General features: G+C 43.5%; 1 protein-coding gene across 1 annotated transcript in view; it reads right to left on the bottom strand.

Moving 5' to 3' along the window:
• Positions 1-19,071, bottom strand: part of ACTR1A (actin related protein 1A) — a 61,948-nt gene extending 42,877 nt beyond the window's left edge. The window contains exons 1-7 of the mRNA XM_073596153.1: positions 18,916-19,071; positions 13,084-13,148; positions 12,929-13,004; positions 11,518-11,643; positions 8,205-8,329; positions 2,526-2,742; positions 588-680 (exon numbers count right to left, since the gene is read on the bottom strand). Coding sequence (XP_073452254.1) covers positions 588-680; positions 2,526-2,742; positions 8,205-8,329; positions 11,518-11,643; positions 12,929-13,004; positions 13,084-13,148; positions 18,916-18,963 — 750 coding nt within the window. The 5' untranslated portion in view covers positions 18,964-19,071. The remainder of the gene's footprint in view (positions 1-587; positions 681-2,525; positions 2,743-8,204; positions 8,330-11,517; positions 11,644-12,928; positions 13,005-13,083; positions 13,149-18,915) is intronic.
• Between the last annotated feature and the right edge of the window lie 221 nt (positions 19,072-19,292).

Raw genomic sequence — 19,292 nt, 5'->3', positions numbered from 1 at the left:
TCCTAATATGTGGAGTTCCTAAATAAAACAGACAGCACTGCAAAATACATTGTAATTAAACTCGCCAATAAAAAGCATGATACCAAGTAAAGCAGTCACACCCAGAGTTATAGAGTGATAGTAAAACCTATTTCTAACATGATATGCTTACCTGCTCTGTGCAATGCAATTGCACAGAGTGGCCCTGAACCTCCTCTTCTCCAGTCTCCAACTGGCACTCCTGGCTTCTCCTCTAAATGTGCCCCTATAGCAAGCCATGGGGGCACTCCTGCGGGCTCTATTCTAAGTCGCACTGCTTCCATAGACTCAGACAGCGTGACTAGGCCCCCCGCCCCATCACAGGATTTGACTTGACAGCAAAAAAAGCGGGAGAAGAAAAACCTGCGAGACCAGGAAGTGAAAGGAGAAAGCCGCTACAGCCAAGCACAGCGCTGTATCGCGATGGGGCTCGGGTAAGTATAAGTTATGTGTGTATAAGGTAAGGTAGGTGTGTGTTCTGTCTAGATAATAGTATTTTCATATATCGAAAATACACGATTCAGCTAATGATGGCTGACAAGTCTCTAGTCCATTGCTTGGGTACATACCTCAATTGTGCTTCCATCAGGCAAGTAATACTGGGCCTTCTCTGTCTCCAGTGTCTCATCTTTTTGTGGATTTATGGACAGGTAACACGCACGCTACACAGAACAAAATAGAACAATCATTCATAAACATTTGGGTAAAAGATTCTGACTTTAAAAAATAGGTAACAAATGTATAACAAACATATTGAAAAAGCAACCCAAGCAAAAGAAGAATCAATCAGTGAACTACTAATCTAATGGAAGAAACACTTCACTACACAGATTCATTTTACACTGCTAGCTGCCTAAGAAGAACGGCAGGACTTCAAAACGAAGGCAGCCTGCTGTATATCGGTTCAAATGAAACATTTTAATGATTAGAATGGGTCTTTAACCAAGCTGTTATAGTCCTGGCACCATAGCAATGTGCTAGATCATGGACACAGCCTGTTCACAAGCATCTCTTTCACGAAAAAGACATTTGGGTTCAGTTTGTCACAACTGTACAGATACAATGAACAAAAGAGGTAATGGTTACTTTGCAATATAACTTGTACTGGAAAAGTGGCGTTAACATTTTTTTTGGAGAAGCTCACAGTGTGTCGTAAAATCAAAATAAGCAATTTCAGTACAGAAGGGGAGCCTGTTCAACTGTATAAGACTGAAGGTAAGCCTGGAATTCAGCTTTAACTTGAATTTGTTTCAAATGTAGTTAATTAACCTTTTCACGCCGGCGCCTCCTGGCCCTTTAAGAGGTTTATAATGCCGGGAGGTGGGGCGGGGCTTAACCCTTTGAGGACCAAGGGACGTATTTGTCCCAGGTTTTTAATTGACTGTATCATCTGATTAAGAACTTAAAATACTTTTTTTTTTGGTTTGAGTCAAAATATTAGTTCTCATCAACAAATGGGCGCAGTGGTGTAGTGGGTAGCACTCTCGCCTAGCAGTAAGAAGGGTCGCTGGTTCGAATCTCAACCACGACACTACCTGTCTGGAGTTTGCATGTTCTCCCTGTGCCTGTATGGGTTTCCTCCGGGTACTCCGGTTTCCTCCCACACTCCAAAGACATTCTGGTAGGTTAATTGGATCCTGTCTAAATTGTCCCTAGTACGTATAAATGTGAGTTAGGGACCTTAGATTGTAAGCTCCTTGAGGGTGTAGGGACTGATGTGAATGTATAATGTATATGTAAAGCGCTGCATAAATTGACGGCGCTATATAAGTACCTGAAATAAATAAAATAAATAAACAAATAGATCTAGCATAATTTCTCCCCCAAAAATGACACGTGTGGAAATGGTTTTATTTATTTTTCAAATACATTCTTAAAAGGAAAAATATATAATTATTTTTATATTGACGACGGTAATCTTATGGTCCTCAGAGGGTTAAGAGCACGTGACCGCCATGATTGGCTTTAACGTGGTCCGAAAACTCCCGATAGCAAGTAGCAATTGGGAGCTCTGGGTTAGGCGCCGGTAACTGTCGGGCACGCGCTCTCGGCACACCTGTTTGGGCAGCAATTCACACAAATATACAGCCCTTCGGAGCCAAGCACCAGGAGGCCGCATATTTGCGTGGGGCCAGCACCAAGGGGTTAAATGGACAAGATTACCTTCCAATATGCAGCCTGACAATCTATAAAAATGGATATTCAATCCGGTAGACCTTCACAGTGGGAAATACTCTTGCCTTAGCAAATCAAAGCTGAAGCACGAGCTGACTGAACATGGCCAACTATGATCATATATGGGAATCTGCCCACACACATAAACATCTGGCAACACCAAAAGTGTAAATTTAGGAGGATGCCCCCCCCCCCACAGGAGTATTTGAGGGTAGTTAGATCAAGCATGTGTGCCCATGTACCCTATGAAGTCCATGGAAGTTTTAACTGTTTCAAACTCATACTCAACTTGTCAAACTTTTCAACACCTCAGAAAGAAAAGCACTACGAACCTCTTTGATAGTTTTGACTATTTCAAACTCAGCTGAGGTATGGAAGTCATAGCCCTCCTTCCGCAGGTACAGCCGGAGGAAGCGGGAGACATCTCGACCAGCAATGTCAATCCTCATGATGGAATGAGGCATGGCAAAGCCCTCATAAATTGGCACTGCGTGTGTTACTCCGTCTCCAGAGTCTAGAACCACACCCGTTGTTCTCCCTGTGGCATAGCTGGATAAAGGAAAAGTGGGTTGATTATTTTCTTTTGTGAAACATATATAGAAGATTTTTTTTTACTGCTGAACTCTGGGATAAGAAAATAGTGGCTAAACACAAGCGTTAGATGTATTCTTCCTTGAAACTCAGTGTGCTTTAATGTATTTTTTCCAGATCTGTGCAGTACACCAGTGTAAAACTTTGTCTCTTTGCAGAAGCTTCCTGTGATAAAGACCAATCACTTTTGCCCACTCTCCTTGTGCAGGGTGACTGGTCTTGTCCCCGCCCCCTTCTGTAGTTTTCGGCAGGCAGCCTGTAGTGGGTGGGTCCTGCGTGGCCCATCCCACAGCTATTATATCTGCACAGGCTATACACAGCATAGTTATGATATCACGGCTAGTTCTTCAAGGTAATATCTGGGTTAGCAAAGACATTTGGTGAACACAAGGTGGATTTATATCCTCCGATTATATTTAAAGGAGAAGTCCAGCCTGAGCTTTTTAGGCTGGGCTTCTCCTCTGGGGCACAGGAGTGCAATTCATTTTGCAATCCTGTGACCCATTTTCAGCGGAGAGCAGTCTGAAGTCCGCTCTCCGCATCCGCTGACGTCACTGCTATCAGTTGAGGCATCACATCATCCCAACTCCCCAAGTCTGGATCCGCCTTGACTGATGGCAGTCTCAGCGAGCCGCTGAGACAACCACTCCCTGCCCCTCCACAGCTCAGCGCTCCAATGAGCATGGAGGATCAGAGCAGGAGAGATGCTGACTGACAGGCAACATCTCTACGCTTGTGGAGGAGTGAGAACCGAGCCATCGGCAGTGTTCTGTAGCTCGGTCATCAGTGCAGAGAGGCCGGGAGGACAGCTACAGCATCGGTCTGATGCTCCATCCACATGGGCAAGTATGACTCTAAAAAAAAAAAAAACACACTTCTCTTTTAAATGATATTTGTTGAGCCCGGAGTTCAGCTTTAGATCACAGCAGTTCAAACTTGTTTGTACTTGTTTATAGAGCCGTGGCCAAAAGTTTTGAGAATGGCACAAATATTAATTTTCACAAAGTCTGATGCCTCAGTGTTTTTAGATCTTTTTGTCAAATGTTACTATGGTATACTGAAGTATAATTACAAGCATTTCATAAGCGTCAAAGGCTTCTATTGACGATTACATTAAGTTTATGCAAAGAGTCAATATTTGCAGTGTTGTTGACCCTTCTTTTTCAAGACCTCTGCAATTCTCCCTGGCATGCTGTCAATCAACTTCTGGGCCACATTCTGACTGGTGGCAGCCCATTCTTGCATAATCAATGCTTGGAGTTTGTCAGAATTTGTGGGGTTTTTTTGTTCACCCACCTCTTGAGGACTGACCACAAGTTCTCAATGGGATTAAGGTCTGGAGAATTTCCTGGCCATGGACCAAAAATGTTGATGTTTTGTTCCCCAAGCCACTTAGTTATCACTTTTGCCTTATGGCATGGTGCTCCATCATGCTGGAAAAGACATTGTTCCTTACCAAACTGTTCTTGGATGGTTGGGAGAAATTGCTCTCGGGGGATATTTTTGTACCATTCTTTATTCATGGCTGTGTTCTTAGGCAAAATTGTGAGTGAGCCCACTCCCTTGGCTGAGAAGCAACCCCACACATGAATGGTCTTAGGATGCTTTACTGTTGGCATGACACAGGACTTATGGTAGCGCTCATCTCTTTTTCTCCGGACAAGGTTTTTTCCAGATGCCCCTAACAATCGGAAAGGGGATTCATTAGAGAATTTGACTGTACCCCAGTGCTCAGCAGTCCAATCCCTGTACCTTTTACAGGATATCAGTCTGTCCCTGATGTTTTTCCTGGAGAGAAGTGGCTTCTTTGCTGGCCTTCTTGATACCAGGCCATCCTCCAAAAGTCTTCGCCTCACTGTGCGTGCAGATGCGCTCACACCTGACTGCTGCCATTCCTTAGCAAGCTTTGCACTGGTGATGCCCCGATCCCACAGCTGAATCAACTGTAGGAGATGGTCCTGGTGCTTGCTGGAGTTTCTTAGGCACCCTGAAGTCTTCTTCACAAGGGCAGTGGAAATGTTTACGGGATTACGTTTATTTTCATGGCAGAAAGGGACTTTGCAAATAATTGCAATATATCTGATCACTCTTCATAACCTTCTGGAGTATATGCAAATTGCCAACATAAAAACAGAGGCAGTAGACTTTGTGAAAATGAATATTTGGGTCATTCTAAAACTTTTGGCCAGGGCTGTATACATATAAATGATTTTTATCACAACAGGACACAAATGTTTACAACATACAGTATAAGGCCACATTAAATGTATACACAACCTGAGTGGTATGACAAATGTGAAATCAGTCTAAAGGACAACTGATGGTGCTATAGTCTGTCACTTGGATAAACTCTTAGGGACAGTTCACACCACAACAATGCATCTACTCTATATGAATGGCTACTATGCCTCTTCTTGTTTCTTCTGCATCAAAGTATTCTTACCATCCTGCACACACAGTTCAGTGAACAATTTTGACATCTGCCAAGATAAATGATGTCATCTTGGTCCAGTCAAAACGGCCCCAGATCGCAACCCAGAAGACATCCAGCAGAAGAGTTTAGCAGAAAGCAGGGAGCTTCTGGACACTTTATTGCTGGTGTGGAGGCGAGTATAGTTCTGCTTTAACATAGCATACAGTAACCATAATACATGTTAACGCATGTGCATTAACACCACAGTGGAACGCCTAATGGGCCCTCAAACCTAAGCCACAATACACCCTCATTAACTATTTATGCTTGTATATTACAGCTCCTCCACGGAACAGCAAAAAGCTAAGCAGCATTTCAATCTGGGGCCAAAGAGGTAGCAAAGAGACAAATGGGGTTGCCAAGGACCAGTGGATTTGACTCCTGTATTTGACCACTTATACGAGTGTCAGACAGTGGTAAACAAGAGGTTTAAAAACTGGCAGAGCTTGCTGTACTCACTTCAGGAGGGAAGAGCACGGGGAGGGTGGGTGAAGCTGGCCACCCCCATGTAGAAGGAGCGACCTCTGCCTTCCCCTTGTTGCTACGCTCCTCAATCTCTAAGGCTCCATCTAACCTACACTACTCAAGCCATTTTACATTGTAACCCCCCCCCATCCCCTTCCCCTTGGCTCCCTTAGTGGAGATGGCTGGCCAGATTACTAGTCCCTTTGCATAAGGTCAACTTTTTAGGCTGAAATTAGATTTCCCTTCCATGAGCGTCTTTTTGCTTTAAGACTACTGTACCCTCTGTAGCATCTGGACTCTGGCTTATTGCACAATATTCTCTATTTTGGGATTTCTCTCTATTGAGGGACATGTTCACATGCTCACTGTTCATAACTAGTGTATACCCCATGCCTTTACACATTTTCCCCTACTGATGATCAACCTTAATGTACAGCATTTTTGAAAGCTCTTTCTTTAGTTCTTCTGTTTGTTGTAATGTCTACCATGGCCCCCTGGGCCCTTTTCTGTATTCGCCTTATCTCAATAAAGTCTTTGTGGAACTAAAACCTACCAGAACACTGGAAATTTTCTATTAGAAATGAAAAAAGTTAGGGCCCAGATTAGTGCCGTCCTCCATGCAAAGCCACTGGCCGATGCGTGTGCAACCACCTCAGAGCTTTGTGGAGGCAGCCCAAAGAAGTGAATACATACACAGTGGATGCGTGGACCCAATTGCATGTCAAACTTTGAGATGCAGGTAGCAGCGGGTGCACAGATCCAAATGCACAGTCTCTTCAATCAAGAGAAACTCCAGGCTCCTTCAGAAAAAAATCAAAGTCAGCATCTACAAATACTGCAGCTGATGACTTTTAATAGAATGACACTTACCTGTCCAGGGATCCCACAATGTCCTCACCTGAGCCGATTCTTCAATTAGCTTTGGAGCAACTTCACAGCCTGTTTCCTATGGCGCATGAGCGCCTTGCGCTGCACCTTGTGAATGGCCACACAGTCTTCTGGGACCTGTGATGTGTCTCAGAAGACTGCGGGGAAAGGAAGGGGGGGGGGGGGGGTCAACTTCCGGCCCAGACCTGAGCCAGAAGTGGGAGCGGGCACCTGTCAAAACCAGGTCGCCGCCGCCCCCCCCCCCCCCCCCCACAAAAGTGCCAAATGTGGCAGGGGGGGCAGTTGTTGCAAACAAGCAAAGCTTTCCCTTTTGGGTGAAACTCTGCTTTCAGACTTTGCATGCCCATTCACACTCACGCTGCATGGAGTTCGGGCTTAATCACCCGTCTGATGAAGCCAGTTATTGAGCAGTGTATACACTGTACATGCTGAGCTCTCTATGATGACATAGTTAAGGACAGAAAAACAAGATCCTTCTCTTTATTAAACATAGGGGGTTGTGGGGGCTCTTGACAGCCTAGGATTCTGTACTTAAACCCCATCTGTTTTCAATTATGCTTAGCTCTACAAACACTGTTCATCACAGATCAAGGTAAAAGGGCCAATCACAGTGGCCATTTACCATGTGATTAGCTGTGTCCAATCACAGCTCACCACATGTAAACAAATGCTGGTTATCTGTATTTCCTTCCTTCAGCACTGTCACTGTGAGGGAAGAAAAGCCAATAACCGGCTATCTTGTGGCAGGTGACATTAACCCTGATAATCAGTGCAGCCTCATCAGCGAAGAAAAAAAATTACTTATTTCCAAAATGTTATAACAGAAACTATTCAAAGTGCGACAGCGCTGAAAGATGAAAATTGGCCTGGGCAGAAAGGGGGTAAAAGTGCCCAGCAGGCAAGTGGTTAAGCAGACTGAAGAAATTGATCTGCACACAGCAAAACCCAGCTGCCTCTATGCCATGGTTTTATGAACTCTACTGAACAAAGTTTTAGCAGCCCAGAACGCCCAGGCACTCATACACACAAGTCTTTAGTCGCACCAGACTACACTTATTAATCACGATGGTTTATAGTGCAGAATAAATGAATCCCAGGTGTGCAGCTGTTACAGTGCAAACACTAGGAACACACCAAGGATTTAACACAGACATAATATAAAGCTTAAGGCCCCTTTCACGCTACCGCGACTTCAAAGTCATGTGATTTTACAGCCACGATTTCAGGGAGACTTAAGGTCTATGAATCTGAACTTGCATCAAAGTCGGACCAAAGTATTGCAGGGACTACTTTGAAGTTGGCACGACTAAAGTCGTACTAATATGAATGGTCGTCATTGGAAATCATGGGGAACAACTTGTAATGTGACTTTGCAGTCCCAAGTCGTAGGACAAGTCGTACAAGTGTGAAAGGGGCCCAAGTCTCATGTACAAATGTGTGTGGGTGGTCTACAGGATCCAATTCGATTCCAGCAGCTAACATATTTTTTTTGCAGAATAAGACATTTTTAAACAAGAAACCTGGAGTCAATAAGAGGAAAACCATAAAAAACATGAGCATAGACAACCATAAAGTAATAGAGTGAGACACTTACAGGCTCAGCACAGCTTGCATGGAGATGAACAGAGCTGGAACATTAAAAGTCTCAAAGAAAACTTCTGCCGCTCGCTCGCGATTTTTCCGTGGATTCAAGGGAGCTTCTGTAAGCAATACTGGATGCTGTGTAAGAAAATTAGAAATCATTTAAAGAGGATCTATACTGAATGTGTTTTTTATTTTTCTATAAAGGGGTTAACAACCAGTATTTTCTTAGTATATTGCGGTTTTTTTATTTTGTACATGCAAGGTACACTATATTGTCAAAAGCATGTAAAGACGCCTGCGTTTACATCCACATGACTGACAACCCGATCTTAGTCTGTAGGGTTCAATATTGAGTTGGCCCACTCTTTGCAGCTATAATAGCTTCAACTCTTCTGGGAAGGCTGTCCACAAGGTTTAGGAGTGTCTCTATGGGAAGTGCATTTGTGAGGTCAGGCACTGATGTGGACGAGAAGGCCTGGCTGGCAGTCTCTGCTCTAATTCATCCCAAAGGTGTTCTATCAGGTTGAGGTCAGGACTTTGTGCAGGCCAGTCAAGCTCCTCCACCCCAAACTCCCTCATCCATGTCTTTATGGACCTTGCTTTGTGCACTGGTGCGCAGTCATGTTGGAACAGGAAGGGGTCATCCCCAAACTGTTACCACAAAGTTGGGAGCATGAAATTGTCCACAAATGTCTTGGTATGCCTTAAGAGTTTCCTTCACTAGAACTAAGGGGCCCAAGCCCAACCCCTGAAAAACAAACCAACAACATAGTCCCCCTCCACCAAATGATTTGGACCAGTGCACAAACCAAGGTCCATAAAGACATGAATGAGTGAGTTTGGGGTGGAGGAACTTACATAGTTACATAGTAGGTGAGGTTGAAAAAAGACACAAGTCCAACCTATGTGTGTGATTATATGTCAGTATTACATTGTATATCCCTGTATGTTGCGGTCGTTCAGGTGCTTATCTAATAGTTTCTTGAAACTATCAATGCTCCCCGCTGAGTCCACCGTCTGTGGAAGAGAATTCCACATCCACAAAAGTTTTAACTGACTTGACTGGCCTGCACAGAGTCCTGACCTAAACCCAACAGAACTCCTTTGAGATGAATTAGAGCAGAGACTGCTAGCCAGGCCTTCTCGTTTATCAGTGCCTGACCTCACAAATGCGCTTTTGAAGGATGGGCAAACATTCCCATAGACACACTCCCAAACCTTGTGAACAGCCTTCTTATAGCTGGAAAGGGTGGGCCAATTCAATATTGAACCCTAGGGACTAAGACTGGGATGCCATTGAAATTCATGTGCGTGTAAAGGCAGGCGTCCGTATACTTTTGACAATATAATGTACCTCCACAGGCCACCAATACAGGGCATCTTGAGTTTTAAACATATAAAGCCCAAACAAGCAAATTTCCGGCACTCAGGTCAGGAAACAGGTTTGGGACGGCAGCATATCAGAAGAAGAGGACAAAAAGGCGTTTATGTGAAAAGTTATGGGGTCTATTTAAAAAAAGCTTTCATGCAAGATTTACAAATATTTTTTAATTTGGGGGGAAAAAAAAAAAAAAAAAATGTGATTCCTGGGTGACAATTTTGTGAACACATTTGTACATAACATTTACAATTTCTATATATTCTATGCGTAGCATGTTGTTGATAAAAATGAGTTAAAGTGTTTGTTAACCCATATAACACAAACACTGCCAGACCCTCTATTAGAGCCTGGCATAGCACACTGCATTAGTCTTTTTTTAAAAAAATGAGCATTGTAAAAACCTATTTAGACTGATCTTCAGGCCTGTCACATGACTCGCGGCCGCTGTATACATCCGATATATGGCTTCTGCAGGAAGGGCCAAGATCTCCCTCTGACATCAGCTGGGGAGATCACATGGCCGCTCAGCCTCTCCTGCAGTAGCCCTGAAAACCACCCAAGTGTCACGTGAATGCCCTGAAGATCGTGCTAAATCAGTATTTACAAACGCTCATTTTTATAAAAAACAAATGCAGAGTTCTATGCCAGGCTATAAAAGAGGGGCTGGCAGGGACCACTTAGAATTTTTTATTTTAGCAATAGCGGCGGGCGGCAGGGACGTAGACACACAGACACAGAGATGACAGGCAGAGGGGGGGGGGGTTGGGGTTGAGAGGAGAGCTGAGAGCAGGGCTACGTATGACGGAGGGACGCTCTCTGACCACGGTGGTCAGGGCTCAGTAACCCTGACCACCGTGGTCAGTACAGAGAGGGGGATACAGCAAGTGGCAGGTTCAGGCAGATTTTTTTTTTTAGTTTAGAGGGGGCAGATTACACAGCACAAGCACTGGGGGTTAACAAACACTTTAAAGTGATTGTAAAGTTAATTAAAGAAAAAAAAAGTTATACTTACCTGCTCTGTGTAATGGTTTTGCACAGAGCAGCCCCGATCCTCCTTTTCTGGGGTCTGCTGCTGGCGCTCCAGGCTCCCCCACCCTTCCGAATACCTCCATAGCAAGTCGCTTGCTATGGGGGCACTCACGCAGGCTTGATCCTGAGTCTGTTTGCCTATTGGCACTCACAGTGGCTCAGCCCCACCCCCTGCTTGCTCGCTCTCTCAGGGGCAGTGCTGGATCAAGAACAGGCAAGTATCCCTTTGTTTTCAACATAAACTATTAGACAGGGCAAAATTGGTTGTTTTGCAGGCTAGCAAGTGTGCTGGGAAATCTTTTGTTTGTTTGTGATGTGCATGGCCCTTCCATGTACACCTTGCTGCAAAGGCCATTTAAACACAAAAGGTTTTTTTTGTACCTTAATGCAGAGAATGCATGAAGGTAACAAAACATTAAGTATTTAAACCACTTTAATGTAAACTAAAAGCAAACCTTCTGTTGACTTGGAGGCCCAATAGATTTCCATGAATTTGCAGGGATTTCTTCTCACTTCCTGTTTTGGTTATGGGACAGGAAGTGAAGGTAACACACATCCCCCCCAAACGGGAAACAGATGGCAAAAAAAAAAAAAAACTGACAGTTGTTAGAACCCTCCCTTACACTATCCAAAATGAAAAAAAATGTCTCTCATTTGGTTCTACTTTAGCTTTCCAATGCCAAAATTAATTGGGAAAACACCTTCACTGGTGTCCTTATACCAGAGAGGGTGGTCCATCCCATTTGAATGGGGGACACTCACATGTGTGATACAGCTACAAAATTGAAACCCCAATCCAGGCAAAAAGATGATTGCCAGATGTCAGAAGAAATGAACTACGCAGCATATGGAGACTACTAAAAAGTGTTTATTTTCTTAGGGGACAACCCCTTTAAGGATAACACCGCCATACCTCTTCTGAAAAAGTCTGCAGCTGATCTTTTGAATAGACATACTGCCAGATACGTTCCATGTCATTCCAGTCCTTTACAATGCCGTGTTCCATGGGGTATCGGATAGATAGTAAGCCTCTGTGTTCCTAGAATAGTAATGCATGTCAGTATTACAACAGAATATCTCCTGCAGGCTAAACACTAGGGCTGCAACTAACGATTATTTTCATAATCGATTAGTTGGCCGATTATGGTTTCGATTAATCGATTATTCGGTTAATAACCTAAAAAAAAAGTGTGGTGTATAATTTAGTTTAATATTTAAAGTTTAAAAAAAAAGGAAATTTATTCCTAAATATCTCAATGCAGTGGTAAATATAAATTACCAACTTTATGGTTAGGGAGCAAAAGCGCTAATCCACTCTGAGAATAAGACAGAGGAGATATAATGTAGTATATAGTATAGTATATACAATTAGAAGAGATATACTGTATATACAATTAGAGGAGATCTACTGTACATACTATTAGAGGAGATCTACTGTACATACTATTAGAGGAGATCTACTGTACATACTATTAGAGGAGATCTACTGTACATACTATTAGAGGAGATCTACTGTACATACTATTAGAGGAGATCTACTGTACATACTATTAGAGGAGATCTACTGTACATACTATTAGAGGAGATCTACTGTACATACTATTAGAGGAGATCTACTGTATATACTATTAGAGGAGATCTACTGTACATACTATTAGAGGAGATCTACTGTACATACTATTAGAGGAGATCTACTGTACATACTATTAGAGGAGATCTACTGTACATACTATTAGAAGAGATACTTTATATACTATTAGAGCATATATACTATTAAAGGGTGAATCTGGTAAATATCATCAGACTCAGACATCAATTTTTTTCATTCTTTCATTCAGCGAATGTACAAAGATTTTTCGTCTGAATATTCTCGTCTGAAAATTGACTTGGCTGAAAAAAGCATAGATGTGAATGTGTCCCATAGGAAACCATGTAAATGAACTGTAGTGCGTTTATGCAAAAAGCACCAAAAAACACACATAGATGTGAAGCAGGTCTAAGACGTTTAGTAACATAATGGGGTTAATAAAAATAAAATTGGCCCTTTAGATAATCACTACTGTAAGGGGTTCATTTTTTTACTGTAGAACTGTGAAATTTTGATTTACAGTAGCGATTATTTGCTCTTTTTGTGCTATAAACGGCTCATTTTAGTTTTTTTTAACCCCATTATGTTACTGTCCGATTAATCGATTATGAAAATAGTAATCGATTAATTTCATAATCGATTAGTTGTCGATTAATCGATTAGTTGTTTCAGCCCTACTAAACACTTCAAGAAATATTCAGTGGTTCCTTTACAAACAGTGCTCAAAGTAACTCACCTCTGCCTTTGGTCCAATAAATAAATCTCCTTCCAAGGCACCGGCCATGACCCGAATATGCTTTGGCCGCCCCACACTACAAAGAAATACAACCAAAGGTTACAACCTTCACCCTGTACAGCAGCATACTGGTTCATCCATAAAGAAGTACTTACTAGTTAGGAAAGCAATACTTTGGGATCTGATCACCAGCAAAGCCAGCTTTAATGACTCCAGAGCCCTAAAGAGAAAAATTACAGTATAAGAACAGCAATTACCATAGCTGTACAATGAATAATACCAGAAGAGGAACAGGAGGTGTCAAAAAGAACAATGGAATTCTAAAGCTACGCTTTTACATTTCTAATCCAAAGATGCTCACAGTTCCAGCAAAGGGAATTAGAGAATCTCTGGTTTACATTTTATATAAAGATTGTTAAAGTGACACTAAACTTTAGTTTTAAAAAAAAAAAATGTACTCAATCAAGTACCGTCCATTGCTCTCAGTCTCCTCCAAATTTGTTTGCTGTGATCCGAATTCCTGTTAGAGGGTGACTATGTTTGTCCTCACAGTATGCAGGAACATACAGTGTATCCGGAAAGCATTCACAGCGCTTCACTTTTTCCACATTTTCTTACATTACAGCCTTATTCCAAAATGGTTAAATACATTATTTTCCCTCAAAATTCTACAAACAATACCCCACAATGACAACATGAAAGAAGTTTGTTTGAAATTTTTGTAATTTTATTAAAAGAAAAAAAATCCCATGTACATAAAGTGTACATCCTTTACTCAATACTTTGTTGAAGCACCTTTGGCACCAATTAAAGCCTCAGGTCTTTTTGAGTATGATGCTACAAGCTTGGCACACCTATTTTTGGGCAGTTTCTCCCATTCTTATTTGCAGGACCTCTCAAGCTCCATCAGGTTAGATGGGGAGCGTTGGTGCACATTTTCAGATCTCTCCAGAGATGTTCAATTAGGTTCAACTCTGGGCTCTGGCTGGGCCACTCAAGGACATTAAAGTGGATGTAAAACCGAGAAAAAAAAAAAGTTTAAATTAAGGCTTGCACCTTGTACAGTGTAGGATTTCATGTCATCTGTGCCCAGTCTTGCCTCAAAGAGTTAATCCAGCTCTGAGCAGTCCTCTTATATTTCTTCAGTGAGATACAAGCTGACACACAGAGAAATAGGAGTCAGTTCTTCCCCCTTGCTGTGAGCGACAGGTGATTTACATATCTCGTGCACAAGTGTGTGAGAGGCATTCTGTGTACTTCAGATCCCCTCCTCCTTTCTTCTCCAGCTCTCCTGGGATTGGCTGCCCCCCCACCTCTGCAGGATTGGGCATGCGGATGTCATGTGACTTTTCTGGGTTTTGACTGGATGTTAGTTATCATAGCAGAAGTTCAGTGTAAGAAATACACAGGAGAAAATGCATGTTGACAAGGGGAGTGTAGAGGTGGGCGGGGAGTCTACTGACATCACAACTCCACCCACCAAGCTCCAGACAACAGACCCACCCACAGAATCTGCAGTTTTCGGGTCTCATAACAGAGGGGAGACATTTGATAGGTAAGGATACATGCAGGAGGCATGTATATCCTTATAGATAACCACTATGGCAGTGGTTTAGAAAGGATGAGAGTGGGTTTACATCCACTTTAATAGAGTTGTCCTGTAGCCACTCCTTTGTTATCTTGGCTGTGTGCTTAGGTTCTTGTCCTGTTGGAAGATGAACCTTCGCCCCAGTCTGAGGTCCAGAGCGCTCTGGAGCAGGTTTTCACCAAGGATGTCTCTGTACATTGCTGCATTCATCTTTCCCTCAATCCCGACTAGTCTACCAGTTTCTGCTGCTGAAAAACATCCCCACCGCATGATGCTGCCACCACCATGCTTCACTGTAGGGATGATATTGGGCAGGTGATGAGCAGTTCCTGGATTCCTCCAGACATGACGCTTGCCATTCAGGCCAAAGAGTTCAATCTTTGTTTCATCAGACCAGAGAATTTTGTTTCTCATGGTCTGAGAGTCCTTCGGGTGCCTTTTGGTAAACTCCATACAGGCTGTCATGTGCCTTTTACTAAGGAGTGGCTTCCGTCTACCCACTCTACCATACAGGCCTGATAGGCGGAGTGCTGCATAGATGGTTGTTCTTCTGGAAGGTTTTCCTCTCTCCACCGAGAAACCCTGGAGCTCTGTCAGAGTGATCGTTGGGTTCTTGGTCACCTCTCGGACCAAGGCCCTTCTTCCCTGATGGCTCAGTTTGGCCAGGCCGCCTGCTCTAGGAAGAGTCCTGGTGGTTCCAAACTTCTTCTATTTATGGATGATGGAGGCCACTGTGCTCATTGGGACCTGCAGAAAGGTTTTTGTACCCTTCCCCAGATCTGTGCCTTGATACAATCCTGTCCCGGAGGTCTACAGACAATTCCTTGGAGCAGTATTACCCAGGAGAGAGCACAAGAGAGCTGTATTACCCAGGAGAGAGCACTGCACATGCACAGTTGCTCTCTATTTGTAGACACTGCAGAAATTGTAGAGGCCGATCTGCTGATCACAAGCCATTTGATGGTTTGACAGTTTGGTTGAGGACACAGGCAAATGTGACTGTTGACAAGCCAGGCATTCCAGGAATGTAACTTTTTTTAAACCATTAAAGCAGTAATAAACTCAGATGCTTCGACCCTAATTTTCATGTAATGCAACATATAAAGTTATTGTGAATCAAAATGCCACCATGGCAAAGTATATCAAATGCTTCTTAAGCTCCGTACACACAATCCGAAAATCGGACGACAGATCGTCCGTTTTTTTTTTTTTTGCATGCTAGTGGTATAATCGAACATGGAGAGTTTACTAAAGTTACGGAAATTCTCATACGACAGAATAAAAAAAAAAATGTTTTAAATTGGAAGTGATGTCATGTGTTGTAGTGTATTTGTATTGTATTTTCAGACGATGTACTGTACTGATTAAATGGAAATCGTATGATCTGGTATCATATCAGAATAATTTTGGTGGTTGTCCAATCGGATAATATTGGGTGAACTGTCGTAATCCGCTCTCGAAAGCTCTGTACTAATTATCCGATTATCGTACTGCTGCTTTACGAGGAACAATACTGGAGGCAATTTACAGCACACTCATTTTGGTTGCATATTTATTAACCATTTTAGCTCCGGAAGGTTTTACCCCCAATACGGCACTGCGATGCTTTAACGGACAATTGCGCAGTCATGCAACATAATAAAATTGATGTATTTTTTTCCCCCACAAATAGAGCTTTCTTTTCGTGGTATTTGATCACCTGTGCAGTTTTTATTTTTTGCACTATAAACAAAAAATGACTGACAAATTTGAAAAAAAAAATAAAAATAATTTTTTACTTTCTGCTATAAAACACATCCAAAAAAAAAAAAAAAAAATTGAAAAAAAAAATGTAATTTCTTCATCAATTTAGGCCAATATGTATTCTGCTACATATTTTTATTTAAAAAAAAATCCCAATAAGTGTATGAAGATTGGTTTGCGCAAAAGTTATAGCATCTACAAACTATAGGATAGATTTAGGGACTTTATATATTTTTGTTTATATTTTTTACTAGTAATGACGGCGATCAGCGATTTTTAGCGGGACTGCGACATTACAGCGGACAAATCTGACACTAAGTGGCACTTTTTGGAGACCAGCGACACCAATACAGTGATCAGTGCTAAAAAAAATGCACTGTCACTGTATAAATGACAATGACAGGGAAGGAGTTAAGTGTGTCCCAGGGAATGCTTTCTAACTGTGGGGGGAGTGGATGCACTGGAGGAAAAGAGACAGCCATGTTTCAGCTTAGCTGAAACACAAGATCTCTTTTTTACTCCCTGACAGAACAGTGGTCTGCCTTGTGCCGGACCTGCTAATTGGCTCCCGCTGTGTCCAAACATAGCAGGAGCGGTGCTCCGGCAGCACGTGTATGGCCCCTAGATCGCGTGCACAAAATCTCGTACAGGTACACGATTTTGCGCAGACGGGCCGACCCTGCCACAGTATATATGTGGTGGGCGGTCCTGAAGCGGTTAATGTAGAATTGATGTCCCTTGTTAAAGAACATTATGTTTTTATCAAGTTGTTATGAGTAAAGACCTGCTTTAAAAACGGAACTTTTCCCTTAACAATTTGATAAGCACAAAATGTTCTTTAGCAAGGAATATACATACCACGTTAATAATTATGCTACCAAAATTAATGTGTGTTGTAAATTGCCTCCAGCATTGCTCCTGTTTCTTCTTGCTGGAGGCCGCCATTTTGCTGAAGCCCAGAGCCCTTGAACAGCAGTAAATCAAAAAAGCGGAACTAAACCCATTGATTCTCCATTTTCAAAAAACAGCTTGATTTCGCTATGTCCTCAACCAAACTGTCAAACCATCAAATGGCTGGTGTCATAACTCATCAGATGTGCAGCACCATGGTGGTTGCAGATCAAACAGAAGCAGCTTCCTTGGCTGTAAAGGATAGGAGGGTTTAATTCTGTGTTAAGGCTGCCAGCAGATCGGCCTCTACAAATTCGGCAATGCCTAAAAATAGAGAGCAACTGAGCATGTGCAGATCAGGGTGAGAGTGTGTATTACTGGATTTTAAACAGTATAGACACTTTACATAGCAATACCTGCAAGAGGCCAGGATAGAGTGATCTAGCAGGACTTCATTTTTTGACTAAAGTTCTACTTTAAGTTCACCTGTGTGCACAAGGCCTAAGGGCTCATTTACACTTGTGATGGGTGAGGGGGGTAAACTCTGTGGTTGAGTCATGTTTTTACCGCCGGCCAACCGCTACTCCCTTTTCCTGTAGAGGCGGCAGGCAGGGCTGTGTACACATGCCACAGCAGCAAGTTTAACCCGTTGCTTTTGGCAGGTGGTAGCGCCCGCTAAATGCGTCCCATTCAAGTGCAGGAGGCTGCATTGCAACCACACCGTTGTCTGGTATTTAGAGGGTTAAAACAGGCAATACAACTCCTTCTCACCGCCGGTCAAAAGTTCTCTGAATGGCAATCTGAATGTGGATTGCTCTTCAGAGACAAAGCAGGTGTAAAATGAGCTCTGAGTGTAGTGACATAACTGTTCTCTGCTATGGAGGCGGATGGGACTTGTAGTATATTCATTGATCTATGGCAGGGATCTCCAAACTACGGCCCTTCAGCTGTTGTGGAACTACACATCCCATGAGGCATTGCAAAACTCTGACATTCACAGACATGACTAGGCATGATGGGAATTGTAGTTCTTGAACTGGAGGGCCATAGTTTGGAGACCGCTGATCTATGGGAAGAGACATACAGCGCAGCCAGACACTTCCTGTGTCACGGCCTCTCCCTGCGCCGCCCAGACGGGAAGTATACAATGCCAGCCGTACCCCGCCACACTGCACTCTATGATCACATCCAGCCCATTCTATTACCAACCTAACCCACATTACGGGCCCGCCTCTTCCACACCCAACCGACAAACCCCGCCCCTTCACATGGGCTCCAAACACAACTCAGACCCCAGCTGCCATTCAATCTACCACCCAATCAGCACTCTAGGTGCGGACAAGTGACGCCGCTCATTCCCGCCCCTTTTCCTCCGGATGAACGGCGGCGATTTCATCCAATAGGAATGCACACTTCCGCTGTCTACCACGCCTACCCAAGCATCAGGGCGTGTCCCGTGGCAGCCATCAGGTTAGGGTGACTGCTCGCAGCTTTATCACCCCCTAAACACCCGAGAAATAAAATACCCAAGCCGCGTCCATGGAGGCTCCCCCTCCCCCCAGCGTACACACAAGCCACCGGCCTGCCTGCCCTGCTGCTGAGTATTATAGCAGTGCTGTCTGTGTGTCAGGAGGGCGCGGTTGCGATAATGACAAAGGAAAAATTAATGGCAGAGCCCCTCCGCCCTCCTTCACTGTACAAATCCCTGACCCTGCCAGAGGAAGAGAGCTGTGTGCAAATGTCTGCGGCGTGCAGCTCTACTCACGTTATCAATCACCACGGGCTGGTTTGCGATCACATCGTATGACTCCATGGCGGCTTCCTCCTGTCCAGGAGATGACGGGCCGGCTACTGCGCCTGCGCACACCACTAATGGACGGGACGCCGCTCAGCCTTCTCTGCGCATGCGTGAAGCCCAGACATGGACTGCCCATGCGCAATTGAGATGAGTGGGCAGGCTATAGATGAGAGAGACATGGAAAGTGTGAGATCATACAGCATGCTTCCAAACTGCAGCCCTTCTGCCTTTAACCACTTGCCCTCTTGGAAGATTTACACCCCTTTCATGACCAGGCCATTTTTTTGCGATATGGCACTGCAATATTTTAACTGACAATTGCGCGGTCGTGCAACGCTGTACCC

This window comes from Aquarana catesbeiana, linkage group LG08 (assembly GCF_042186555.1).
Source record: "Aquarana catesbeiana isolate 2022-GZ linkage group LG08, ASM4218655v1, whole genome shotgun sequence".
Lineage (NCBI taxonomy): Eukaryota > Metazoa > Chordata > Amphibia > Anura > Ranidae > Aquarana > Aquarana catesbeiana.
This window is presented reverse-complemented; position numbering and strand designations above follow the sequence as displayed.